Source organism: Primulina huaijiensis, chromosome 8 (genome assembly GCF_012295235.1).
Source record: "Primulina huaijiensis isolate GDHJ02 chromosome 8, ASM1229523v2, whole genome shotgun sequence".
Lineage (NCBI taxonomy): Eukaryota > Viridiplantae > Streptophyta > Magnoliopsida > Lamiales > Gesneriaceae > Primulina > Primulina huaijiensis.
The window spans coordinates 5,020,936-5,035,308 of record NC_133313.1 but is presented as its reverse complement, the minus strand read 5'-3'; the positions used below and the strand labels follow the sequence as shown (position 1 = coordinate 5,035,308).

Genomic DNA, 14,373 nt, shown 5'->3' with positions numbered 1-14,373 from the left:
AAAAAAATTTCTAGTACATTTTAAAGAAAAACGAGTAGTGGACGTTTAAAAAACCAAGCCCTGGACTTGACCCTTAGACACCACTTAAGCTTCTGGTTCAGCCCGTTCCAGCCCATAACGCACCAACCCCCTTCAAAAACACAAAATCGTGAGCCCTAGTCGCGCATAAGCCCTACGCGCACAAGCTAATGTTCACGACTCCAGCAGCTATTTCCACCCAACCGAACCCTAACCAACTCATACCAGGCCTACCCCGGGACCCTAAGACCTCGCCTAGATCCTAGCCACGAGCCCTGGTCCATATTAGCATCCAAACCGACGTGAACCTTGATAAAGCCCCTAAGTGCGCACAGCTACGCTTGTTTCGTTTCCTACTATCCAGCAGCTTCTCGACCCCTCTAGTACAACTTAACGACAATCTAACACATCCTAAAACATAACCACAGGTAGCAGCAAGCCATAGGTACTGCCCAACGAACGTGACGATCAAAACTCGAAGAAAACATAGAAGTTCATGCGTATTTCGTATCGAAACGAGTTTTAATAATGTTCTAGCATACATATAATCAAACTAATATATTTTCATGTATATTTTATATCAAAATACAATATATAACATGATATAGGCATAAAAAAAAGGTTTAAACATGCCTTTGTGTTAAAAACACACAAAATATTGATAACCGTTTCGAGGAAGAACGGAGGCCGAACAGAGACGATTTGCTACGTTTTATGGCTTGAAAAGTGGCTAAATTTTATTAAGTATGCTGATGTGAGTGTTCGGCTATAGCTTCTGATGGAAGAAGATAAAAAAAAAATCCAACCCTTGCTTGAAGAATTTCGGCCGAGAGCTTTGTGTTTATGTGTGTGTGTGTATTCTTGGTATTCAATGTATGTGAAGTGTGCGCGCGTGTGATTTGATATGGTGTAGGGTAGGACTCCTTCTAGTATTTAAATAGGATAATGACTAGGTGTTTAGTTTAACTAAATCACAATTTAAAATTTCTAATTAAGCTATCACAATTTACATTACTAATTAAGTCCTCCAACTTTTGAATTTAAAAGTCATACAAATTAAAATTCTATCCATAATTAAATACTACCTAATTTAATTAACTAAGTCATAAAAATAGTTATTAAAATATTTTATTTCGAGTGGAAGTATTTAATTCTTTTATTTTCGAATTTTTTTAATTAAATTGCTTAACATACTTTTATTTCACTTAGCCTTAAATGCTAAAATTCGTAATTTCTTTAAAATACTTAATTTCTCGATTTAAAATAAAAATGTAAGTAAAATTTTAATATTTAATCGTCTCTGGTATTCTTTCCCGGTTTGATTTCGAATATTCTTTTGAAAACTTAAAACTCATGAAAATAATTTAACACAAAGCATGCATTACTTAGATTATTAATTAAATTATTTCAATCATACATGAAGTTCACGTGTACTGGTTTTTGGGTACTACAACGTCCCTCAAAAAAACCAACAAATCTTTAAATATCGTATACGGTCAAAATTCCCAACATACCTAAACGAAACTTGAATGTAAAACATTTTCCATGCTTAACATAATTAAACACGCATAATATGGTTGGAATCGTGCAAAAAAAGAAGGATTTAAAACATGTCTTTGCGTTTATATCATTCAAAAATCGATTATTGGTGCGAGGAGGCGAGAAAGAACGATCGGGGAACGTCTTTACCTTTCTTCTTCATCAAAAAACACACGAAAATCCTTGGTAGGGTGCAACAAAACTCACGGCTGCTACAGCCCCTCTCAAACACTAGATTTTTCTAGTTATTTTCGAAAATTAAGGCTTAGGATAAGTTAGGATCGGTTGGGTGAGTAAAAGTGTTTAGAAGGGGGGTTGAATAAACACTTCGAGATTTTTAAATCTTTTCTACGGGATGAATCAGTTTGGTGATAAACTGAATTTGCGAATCTTGAAGTCAATGTCAATCAGTTAATTGAAATAGTGTGGAAATAAACCGAATGACATTTAATACTTAAAAACAAAGAACATAAAGATTTGTGGATGTTCGGAGACTTCAAATGCTCCCACGTCACCCCTTCTATCTCAAGGATGGGATCTTCACTAAAAGACTTTGATTAAATTACAGCAACTGTGATAACCCACTTCAGCTTGGACTTAACACTGCCATTACAAAAAAATGCCAAAAACCGTTGTCATAGCTACATTTGCGACGGTTTTTGGAAATCCGTCGCAAATAATATTTGCGACAGTTTTTGAAAAACCGTCGTCAAGTAGCGACGGAAATCATGTAAACCATCGTCGCTAAAATCAGCGACGGTATATTAAATATCGTCGCTAAAATTAGCGACAGTTTATTCATAAATTCAGTCGCTAATTAGCGACGGTTAATTTATCATTTCCGTCGCTAACGTTTTCAGTAAAATAAAAAAAATTATTTTTAATAATTTAACAAATCGAAAAAAATTACAATATATTACAATTCGACAACAATCCTAACTTAATTAAGATTTAAAAATTTATCAAAAAATAAAACAAAAAATTTATCCTAAATCGAAATTAAAATATTATAAAATATTGTAAAAGAGAAAAATTTTAAGTGTTGTTAAGTAATGAGAATAAAAATGGAACGAAAAAACTGATATTTATAGACAATTTGCGACGGTTTTTTGGTTAAACAGTCGCTATTAGCGACGGTTATTCCAATAAACCGTCGCAAATTTAAAATAACGACGGTTGTTGTTAAGTAATGAGAATAAAAATGGAACGAAAAAACTGATATTTATAGACAATTGCGACGGTTTTTTGGTTAAACAGTCGCTATTAGCGACGGTTATTCCAATAAACCGTCGCAAATTTAAAATAGCGACGGTTGTATTAAAAAACAGTCGCTAAATGTAGCTGACTGTTGTTGTAATCCGTCTCCATATTTAGCGACGGTATTAGTAAACCGTCGCTATTTTCATATACGCGACAGTTTTACTTAAAACCGTCGCTAAATATAGAAACGGATTATAAACTGTCGCTAAAATTAGCGACGATTTTAAACTTAAAACTAGCGACGGTTTCTGAAACCGTCGCTAACGTTAGCGACGGATTTAGCAAAACCGTCGCTAAATAAAGCAACGGTTTTAATGAAACGTTGTTGTTTGTTTAAAAAACACGCTAATCGACAACAATTTTCTAACACCGTTGTCGTATGTCCTAAAAAACACGCTAATAGACAACGGTTTAAAACCGTTGTCGTAACCCATATACAACAACGATTTTAACAAAAACCGTTGTCTTTAGCAACCAAAACACGCCCATAGACAACGGTTTGCTAAAACCGTTGTCGTTGACCCATAAAGACAACGTTTTTTTAAAAACCGTTGTCTTTTGACAAAGAAATATTGAGAAAGACAACGGTTTTAACAAAAACCGTTGTTAAAAGGAAAAAAGACAACAGTTTCTGATAAAACCGTTGTCTTTTGAGTGTGGTTGTATGTTAAATTTCTTGTAGTGTGCCAAATTTAAACTCTTAATATCTATACAATATTATCAGTACACAACTGATGTGTTTTTCTAAGCACAACTGATCTAAGATAGATTGAATATAAGAACAAAAAGTGTTTGTGCTAATGCTCAAAATATAGCCTGTATGCTATGAATATATATGATAATTTTGAGCTATTTGAATTTGATCTTTGAAAGCTTTTAACTGAAGAGTTTACTTTGAAATGAATGCGTGCGCTAAAGTTCTTTTCTCAGCTGAACTTCTCGACTATTTATAAGCTTTGCTTCTCAACGGTAACATTGGATGCGTTCAAATAATTATATCCGTTGATTTGTCTTGTCTAGACACGTCATCATTCTTCTGACACAGTACACTGTAGCGTTCTGATATGCGGCGTTCCCACTACAAGTTTCAGGCTGCTTTTGTACAACTGTCGGTTGTTGGCTACGTTCATAACTGATGACGTGTCAAGCTGATTTATCAGTTGACTCTATAGCCGATTATATGATCTGACTGTGTAACTGACCAGTCTCAACTGATCGTCCAGTTAACTACACAGTTTCAATTAGCTTTTATCAGTTCAGTTGCCTTCGATTTTTAGCTCATTAATAATCATTTCGGACAACTTCAGTTACGTAATTTCAGTTACGTTGCAGTCAGTTGAGTCTATCAGTTCGGGCAACTTTAAACACTTAATTTGTCAAACTCCCAAATTCTGATTCTAACAATTTTCCCTTTTAGGTGTTTGACAAAACTTAGAATTCAAAAACTATTTTCCGCACATCATGATTTGAGTTAGGAGTGGATGGATATTTTCATACTCATTCTTTTTATTAGGTTGATGGTTATCAGGAATTTCACATGTTTCATATTTGTTTTATTTTTAAAAAGTATGTCGAGGGTTGACGAATTGTCCTTTTTTTTAAAACTGCAGTATTTTCATCTGTTAGTTGATTAATTTTATTTTTAAATGTGAAATTTTCAGATACTATTGCATGCATGCATAAAGATATAATTTTCGAAAATGACCTTACAAAAAAAAATATTTAAGTAGTAGCCATTTCAGTTGGTATCAAAGCAAGAGTCATGTATAGGGTTGTGCCACCGCCAGCTTTTGCAGCTCAGTCTTCAAACCTCAAGTATGTAAGTTTAAATGTTTTAATGTTATCACCTGCATATTTACACGATATATATTTTCAGCGATTTTCAGTACATGTTTAGCTGTTTTTACGATTTAAGGATTCTATGTTTTGAAAACTAGATTAAATTGCATGATGAGTTATGTTTAGAATTTGGACTGTATTAATATATTATGCCATGAGAGTTGAGAGGAATGGCCGGGTGTTGGAGACGGACTCGCATAACGATGATCCAAAAGACGCCAATTATACAAATCTCTAGTAAATGTGGTTCGGCAATGCGATTATTATTTTTTTGGACGATTACTGACTGGAGGTTTGTCTACGATATGTCTCTACGAAATATGTCACGTAGGTTGTGCGAATAAAATTATGCTAATATTAATTATTTGGCAAATAATTTTTGTATATAATTGAAATTAGCAGGAAGTCATATACAAAGGATTTCATTTCCAGAACATGGATCCTTTAAAAAATATATTAAATGTTTTTATAGTTTAAGAGTTCTTTTTTTTTTAAAAAAAAATTAAATGGTGGATATATTTTCCGTTATCACCTACTGTATTATTTATGTCGCTGCACCATAAGTGGAGTGACTATGAGGATATTCATCGGTCGGTTGGGCTCGGTTTTACACAATTTATTTCGGTTTTTGATTTTAGAAATATATAATTCGAAATCATAACCATTTTCTTTCGGTTTAGTTCAATTTTCCATCAAAACGGTTCAGTTATTNTATTATTTTTTTAATAAAATATTTAAATATAAATTTTAAATAAATTAAATAAAAAAGAATGAACTAAAAATAGAAAAACAAATTTCATTTCATAAGATATATAATCTAAAGAAAAATAAAATTATTAATATAATTAAATTTCGGTTTTATATAATTCGAAATTGAACCACATAAACATTGATTTTCACATTTATATCCGAATTAAAATATTCCATTTTCGTTTCAGTCGATCTGGATTTACAGTTTTCGGTTTAAACGAACACGCTAGGTGATGATAATGTAAGAGATGTGAGAACACCAAGTGCATGTGGAGATAATAATTATTGGATTTCGGTAAATTATGACATGATTAGAGGATAATTTTATTTTCTTAGGAGAATACATATGAGATACCAATATGGTTAATTATTTGTTTACTTTAAATCTCACATACTTTGTCATAAAAAAAATTGCATATCAATTGGGAGATTATAAGATCCTAAACTTAAAATAATATGGTCCATCCAAACAAAAGATAAAGGGTGCTTTGAGTATTGCAATCTTACCATCTACATATAGATATAGATATACATACATATATCAAACTTATGCACACAAAAATCTCATTCAATGGAACTTTCTATAGTAGAGCTACTGATAATATATTTATCTGTAACGGGCGCAGGTGACAGCAAATTCTTGTTCTTCCACAACATAACCTCATCTGTCTCGGGTGAATGAAGCATCTTCCCATTCCTATTTTCCTCATCCCCCCTCTGAATATCCTTCAGATAATCCAACACCTCGTCCATCGATGGCCGCATCTCCTTCTCCGGTTGCAGACACCGGAAAGCCAACTCGGCCACGGAAGTGGTCATTCTGGTTACCTCGGCATCAGTGCCGTATCCGAGAGACGAGTCGATTAGTTCGTCGAAAGCACAACTTTGAATCTTGTTTAATGCGAGGTTAGCTAAGTTTATTTCACGTCTATGCCGGTTTATGTCCACTGCAGGCATGGATGATATGAGCTCTACTAGCACGACCCCGAAACTATATACGTCACTTTTACCTGTGAGTTGGTAACATTGATGGTATTCGGGATCGACATACCCGGGAGTCCCCTGAGGGGCGGTGGATATGTGAGTTGCATCGATTGGGAAGAGTTTTGACAGCCCAAAATCCGCAACTTTGACGCGGAAGTTACCAGTGAGTAATATGTTGTTCGTCTTCACGTCGCGGTGGATTATGTCTGATTTGTGCAGGTAAGTTAACGCAGTTGCTGTTTCTATGGCTATGTTCAGGCGAATGGACCATGTTAGTGGGGATTCGTCGGCTCTTTCGCCATGGAGATGATCGGCTACGGTTCCATTTTCAATGTACTCATAAACAAGCAATAATTCTCGGCTTCTTCTGGAGGTGCAGCCGTACAGTGTAACGAGATTTGGATGTTTCAAACATGTAAGAATTTTGATCTCGTTCATGAATTGTTCGACCCTTCTATAGTTATGCTCGTAGAGTCGTTTTATCGCAACTTCTCTTCCATCTCTGAGTTTCCCTAGTTAGTCATAAACAGATGAGTGAAACTATACTTAAAAACTGCAGAAATGGACTTATTTTACATGCTGACAAGAAAAGAGACAATTTTTGGTACCATAATATACGGTTCCAAAGCCTCCATCACCGAGTTCTCGGGAAGAATCGAAGTTATTTGTGGCCTCCACAAGTTCTGTGTAGGAAAATACAGGGATTCCCAAGTATAAGCTGCCGCCTTCGATGTCTGAGTTCGAGGAGGGATCCGAGGATATGTTTCTTGGAAGGCGGTAGGCATCTGTGACTCGTTTCTTGTTTCGCCAGATTATGAAACAGGCCAACAAGCAGACAAAAAGCACAGCCCCCACTATAGCTATGTACCATAAATCAGATTCATTAAGGTATGGAAACGGGAATACTAAGATAGTAAGATCGAAACACGGTAATCAGACAGACATTAATACCTGCGGCTAGTATCACTTTCTTCTTCTTCTTGTCGTTTCCTGCAACCAAATTTACGGTAAGAAAAAATTTTTATTTAATATCCCAGCTCAAGTATACATACAGCCCAAGAATGAAGACAAACAAACAAGAGAGTTACTCAAGAGACAGAAAATCTAATATAATTCAATTTTACGCCAAGAAGACCACGACTTCATATGTTAGCATAAAAGTTGGTTCTTTTTGCTAGTAATAAACAACAAAACTGACCTTCAGTTGGTTCAACATGGCACTCAATAGTATATTCATAAGTAACCAGTTTGAACAAGTCATCGCTCCCTTTCTCAGCTGAATCAAATGACATCCTAGGGTGTTACAATTGTCCATTGATATATTAAACTAATAAATAGTTATTTACTCAAGAGGTTACATCATCTAATAGACAAGTATTTTGGAATGATAGCCCTTTTGAGTTTATAACCTAACATCGGTACTCTCGTTAAGAGTTCGTATAACGGATAGAGCACCTAGAAAAGGGCTACCATCCGGATCAATGTCGATAAAAAAGTATAAACTGATTAAGGTGCATGATGATTAATGCAATCAATACTTAAAGATGGATGTACAACTGGTGTAATTATTGTCGTCTTCGAAATGTTCTTCAGCCCTTTCGCTATCAAATGGTTGCTGACATTTGAAGAGGGTGAGATTTGGGGAGATTATGATGAAATTGTTGGAAATTTTGGTATATTTAGATTGGGGTGTGCTGGAGCACTACTAAAGAGTATTTTCGCCTCCTCAAGGGTAATACTACGATGCAACATGATTATGACCAAATACTCCACAGAATATTACGATCTCGTCTTCCTCGCAAGTTGCACGGTTCAGAGCAAGGCTTCCATGAACAACTCACGTATTATGTCACATTGGTAAAAGAAGTAAAGAAGAAGATTGATCTCAATTTATAGCACATAAATGACTAGAATACACAATTGCTAGATTACATAACAAAATTCTCAAGAGAAAATTGTATATCTTTGTGATAGATTAATATGTAATTCCTCATTTCTCTTCAAGAATGTGTATATTATAAATACATAAAAACTAGCAAAGATTTAATGATCATCATGAATACTAATAATAATTGAAAACATTGATAGAAAACTGCTAAAAATTCAATGGTAATAACTAGGTATTAATATGAAAAATTACTACCATTAATTTAGAAATTAAAATAAATAATTTCTTTCTTTGAAATATAAATATCATGTAAAAACTCCAACAATCCCCCACATATTTCAAAGAAATTTTTTGATAAAGATGATAAAAACTCATGTTGGCAAATCGAGAAAAGAAATGCATAAGTGATGGTGCCTTTGGGGTATGAACCAACATGTAGGGAGAATAAGTTTTAATCCACAGAAGATCGGTGGAATTAGATTTCTATGAACCTGTCTTCCTGATGTGAATAAAGTGAATTATCTCCCGCACTTCACTTTTCTACAAGGAGTTGTTCTAGTGGTTGGGCACATTTTGGCCTTGCGCCATTTCTGATTTTCGTGAGCGCTTTAGAGAACCTCCCCAAGTTCCCACAAGAGGCAGCCACACCTCTACACTCACATAGGTGACACATCCATCAAGTGTGCACTAAAGTTAAACACACCATCTGATATCGGGCTATCGACTCATTAAGAGCAAAGATTCAACATCAATTTACACACTGTTCTACACCATAAAGATAAACATGATATAAAATAATGGACAGTAGCTCAACTAATTGACAAGTGACTTGTTATTACCCATATGAACTTGAGTTATCATCACTCTCAACTCTTGATATAGGCATTGTCCTATCTCCCTCGATGTAATATCTATTCCCCTTTTGCTTACTTGCGTGTGGATTCCTCGTGAATGAGGCGACGCTAACTGCCCTTGATTGTGGGACGTCTTGTTATTTGGGAATGATGTCATTACCAATGGATGGATGATAAACATAATTATATAATCTTGTTGTGTGAGGCCCAGGACCGAAGAGGTCGAGGGGGTGTTCGCCCATGTCATGAGGTTGCACGGACAATGAACGACTTCTGGCAGGCTTAGGGAACATGAATGAACCTATCTTACACCGGAAGGAGAGTGATTCATTATTCTTGGAGCCTTAATTGTTATTAGATTACTTTTAGCATTGAATTGTGAATGAGTTGTTTCATTCGCTAAGATTCTACCTTCAACCCGTTTGTTTGTCTGTAATGCTTTTGATATTATATTTTGTATCGATCAACATTACTTTGATATCGGTTTATTTTCATAATCCAAAATGATAATGATTTGGGCTGGATTATGCTATGATCTATCTATTTGATTTCTTGCATCAAGTGAATTTTCTCGTAACCGTGTAGATGTTTTGATAATCGGGATTTAGTGTTTGAGTAACATTATATGACATCATAAGTTATCGTTGTGTAGTGAGGAATAATGGTTGTGACTTACACATCAAGTTCTAGCTATGAGTTTGCCAGTTAGTAAATCTTCGTAATTTTAAACTTATTTTCCAGCAGTATGATGACACTAATTGATTATATGAATATAATATATGTGTCGTTTCCTCATAAACTAGATCTTAGAGAGTAAACAAATGGTTTGGATATGGAAACTTTTCGTGTAAAAATCTGGAGACAATATCTTTTTGGGAACAATTTGTGATTTATTGAGACCATAAAGTATGAAATATTATCTGATATGATTATGAGACAAAGATGTTGGATGAGTCTTTTTAAAAGATTACGATTGTATGATCCAACATTAACTAAGAAAGATGTATGCCATTGATGATGCTAAGTTATCCTCTACCGATATTCCAAGATTACAAGTGCAATTCTGCTTAATATTTCCAGATAAAATGAAATGCTATTTGTGTGTCTCCAATTTCTGGTGAACCAAAATTGATTCAGATTATCGCAACTGCTCAGAAAATAAATGTTCATTGTCAGACGTATTATGATCTACTATTCAAGGATATAAATCCGGATTCACAATTCATTCAAATGTTTTTATTCTTTTGAATGGAAGAACTTGAATGATGTTGTTGAGTTGTATTTCGTGCATAATATGTCAACAAGTCAAAGGCAGAACACATGAAATTAGAAGGCTCAATGCATAGTTTTGAAGTTACTCAGTGGAATTAGTAACATGTGGCTATTGATTTTGTCATTCATTTGTCACTACTTCTCGTTTCGATGCTATTTGGGTAGTGGTCGATAGATTGGCTAAATCTGCTTACTTTATACCATATGAAATAACTTATTTTTAAAGGAAAGTTGCTCATTTGTATATAGATAATGTAGTGAGACTGCATGGAGTTCTATTTGCAACAGTCCCAGATCATGACCCTAGATTCACTTCAAAATTTTGGATAAGTTTCCAAAAAAAAAAGTTACACAACTTGTGATGAACACTGCTTATTATCCTCAAACAGATGATCAGACAGAGCGTATAATCCTGACACTTGAGGATTTGCTTCGAGCATTAGTTATGATTTGAAGGAAAGTTGGCAGAAATGTTTACCATTATTGGAATTTTCATACAATAACAGTTTTCAGGTGACTATTGGTATGACTCTTTTTGAGACTTTGTATAGTAGAGGATGTCGATCACCTCTCCGGTGGGATGAGTTAGATGAAAAGCAATTGACTGGACCCGAGATTGTTCAAAAAATGCATGACAAAGTCTTGTTGATTCTTCAGAGAATGAAAGCAGCTCAGGATCATCGGGATAGTTATGATAATAAATGCCGAAGACCTTTGGAATTTCAAGTTGGAAATTTTTGTGTCTATGAAAATCTCACCATTTAGAGATATTGTTCGTTTTGGTATGAGAGATAAATTGTCACCTCGATACATTGGCTTTTATAAGATTATTGAACGTATTGAGACTTGAGTTGATCTGTTGGAATTGGTACAATCATTGTCTGGCATCCACGAGGAAATTGTGATATCACTTTAAGTGTTATACTAAGTAACAAGGAAATTGTGATATCACTTTAAGTGTTATCACTTTTTGTGTCGTGATCACAATTTCTTTTTAGTTTACTTATAAACCAATTTGCTCTTTTGCATGTATCACCTGAAAGCCTCTATCGATCGATTAATATTCATTAAATATCGATGGCCAAAATTATATTTTTGTTGACCCCTCTAAATCATAATTAGTATCTATACCTTTTAGAACAAACTACTATTGTTTGGGAAGGTCTCAAGTCACAATTAGTATGTATTATGTAATATGTAATACGATCCTTTCCCTCCACATATCTCAGTTGGATCTATCATGTGTATTTTTCAAAGTATCTTACTCTAACTAGATGTTCCTTTTATTATATGTGAGGCTTCGTTACTCTAAACATAATTAATTAACATGCAAAAAATATCTAGCAACGAAAAACAGTTTAAAATATACTTTGAGATTAGAAAAATTTCGAGGTTAGAAAATTTCGCGTCCTCACGGTTCCAAGATCTCGCGCTCGAATTTCTCACTCACGCTGTCGCTGCACTATCAGCTATTTGCAGCAACAATCAAGACCATAACGAATCCTATCTATACCGCAACACAACTGGCTCCTAACCCAATTAGGACTCATAAACTAGCTTTTGGCAGCTATCTACATTGCAATAGATTTTACCTTGATCTTGTCTGTATGTTTTCTTTTGTTCCACTGAAATCTAAGACAACTCCAACAGAAACACTTGGTAGTTCAACAAAAAGTAAATCAAATTACACGTATAATTTTTAAAAGCATATTCTTTCTATGTTTCATCAATCCTAAATTTTTGTGGGATTAAATAATTTTATTTGTCATCATCAACTAATTAACTTCCTAATCACCATCCTATGTTTTTTCTTTTTCCGGCAAGACAAATCTTCATTCTTAGTGCTAGTTAACAGTGATTAAGCAGATCCTTTTGGACCGGATCTAAAACAGAACAATTTTAGATAAGACACTGTGCCAAGGAGAATTTAGAAAAACATAGAAACGAGGAAACGATGTGGTCAATGTTCGGGGTATAACATTAAGGTGTCCGGATGAAAATAATCTTTAACAATATAAGAAGAAAAAGGATCTGCTTGATTCTGGTTAACTAGCACAAAGAATGAAGACAAACAACAGACATTAATATGATTGAATTTTACGCCAAGAAGACAGACAAACTTTGCAAGTAATTAATAAACAACATAATTCTGACCTTTGGTTGGTTCAACATGCCACTCAATAGTATAGTAGTAAGTAAGCAGTGCGAACAAGCCATCATTCCAATTCCCATTAGGATTCAGAGGCAGTTGAATCGAATGACATCCTGAAGGGAGATGATCAGTCTCGTTCGGAAGATTTCCAACCGCTGGGTTTCTATAATATAATGTGAAATTTTCGCAATCGGAACTTTTGAAATGCTCTTCCACAATTGTGATATCAGTTAAAGCTTTGTCACATTTGAAGATGGTGAGATTTGGGGAGATTGTGAATGAAATATTAGGAAATATAGAGAGAGGAACACTACTGGAAGGACAACTACGTGTATTCAAATAATGTTTAAGGATATTATCTCGTACAAATAATTTCTGTGAGCTGAAATTTATATTCATGACATCCCACTCTAACCCTTCATCCACATGCTGAAGTTTTGGTGTGGAAGGAGAATCGCAATCAATCTTGATTAACCCGCATTCGGGGACGAACTTGGTGAAGGGATACTCCATTGTCAGATTTTGACAAGGGAAGGAAAAGGGACACTTGGAATGACAAAACACCAGAAGAAAACGATGAAATACAAAGAACACCAATAAACTGAGAAAGCCCATACAGAAACGAGCAAAAATGAAAATGGAGGCAAAATTTTGTCACTTTTCTCACAGTTGTTGTTTGATCCACACACACGCACACTTGGATCATATATCCTTATGGAATACTGACCATATTAAATTAATTTTCAAATAACTGAAACAAACTCGTGAAATGGTATTAAGATATTTCTATGTTTTTGTTTTTGTGTGGTTATTTAGTTCGAAATGGTGAGATTGAAGTTAGGAACTCGGAAGTTTCCTAGTCGTTGACTGGTTTACATAATTGACCCATGACTTCGTGACAGATACAGAGTGAGAAAGGACTGCAAAATTAGATAACCATCAACTTAAATACATTAGAATTATAAAATATAATTATATTAATTAACTTCTTCTTCTTCTTTTTTTTTCCTATCAAATATTATGTTTAAACTTTATCATGGGATGAAATATGATCAGAAAAATAAAAAATCAAAGACTTTAGACTTGCCTAACATTTATAAAATAAAGAGTAGGTATCTTGTGAGACGGTCTCACGAATTTTTATCTGTGAGACGGGTCAACCCTACCGATATTCACAATAAAAAATAATACTCTTAGCATAAAAAGTAATACTTTTTCATAGATGATCCAAATAAGATATCTGTTTCACAAAATATGACCCGTTAGACCGTCTCACACAAATTTTTGCCTAAAATAAAAAGAAAGAAAGAAAAATTGGGAGGTTTGAAAAATAACTTTGTTTTTGTTACATTTAATTTGTTTATAGCTAAATTTGGGAAGATGATTTAAATTGGTATCAAATTGACGGATATTAATAATATTGCATAATATGTTATTTCAGAGAAATATTTAATTATCTAATAAAGTTATATATAATAATATTCAAACAGTTTTTTTTTAGAAAAATAAAAAATAAGGCAACCATTCATACTATATGCATTTTCAACCATAAAATAAGCATTTTCCACTGACGATGACAACAATGCTCCAGGCCCACTCCGACTCCCCGTCAAATAAGTTAAACTGACTTTTTATGTAAAAGCGAAGAAATTCATCACGCTAATTGATTGTGATAATGAATTAGTTTTTTTTTTTTTTCAAGAAAAATCATGAAATATTCAAAGAGATATAAACTTATGTATAAATTTGTTAGGATAGGTGAAGTGTTTAGAAAAAAAGAGATGGATAAACAATTCAAACTTCAAATTTTTTTTTTT

The 14,373-nt window shown here is 34.1% G+C and overlaps 1 protein-coding gene across 2 annotated transcripts; it reads right to left on the bottom strand.

Moving 5' to 3' along the window:
• Positions 1 to 5,838: 5,838 nt before the first annotated feature.
• On the bottom strand, positions 5,839 to 13,319 carry LOC140983426 (LEAF RUST 10 DISEASE-RESISTANCE LOCUS RECEPTOR-LIKE PROTEIN KINASE-like 1.1). 2 transcript variants are annotated; one of them, XM_073450478.1, is made up of 4 exons: positions 12,545 to 13,319; positions 7,342 to 7,369; positions 6,999 to 7,250; positions 5,839 to 6,902 (listed from the first exon to the last, which is right to left on the bottom strand). In XM_073450478.1, the coding sequence occupies exons 1-4, from the start codon at positions 13,169 to 13,171 to the stop codon at positions 5,971 to 5,973; spliced, it is 1,839 nt and encodes a 612-aa protein (XP_073306579.1). In that variant the 5' UTR covers positions 13,172 to 13,319; the 3' UTR covers positions 5,839 to 5,970. The 2 variants fall into 2 exon arrangements, with proteins under 2 accessions (XP_073306579.1, XP_073306580.1); XM_073450479.1 differs by having other exon boundaries at positions 7,342 to 7,380; positions 12,559 to 13,317.
• Between the last annotated feature and the right edge of the window lie 1,054 nt (positions 13,320 to 14,373).

Excerpts from the sequence above, each read along its gene's own strand:
- LOC140983426 (XM_073450478.1), bottom strand. The coding sequence starts at position 13,171 with ATGGGCTTTCTCAGTTTATTGGTGTTCTTTGTATTTCATCGTTTTCTT. Across the intron at positions 7,251-7,341 it reads GAAAGTGATACTAGCCGCAG|CTATAGTGGGGGCTGTGCTT; the intron begins GTATTAATGTCT and ends TATGGTACATAG. Across the intron at positions 6,903-6,998 it reads CTTTGGAACCGTATATTATG|GGAAACTCAGAGATGGAAGA; the intron begins GTACCAAAAATT and ends ATGACTAACTAG.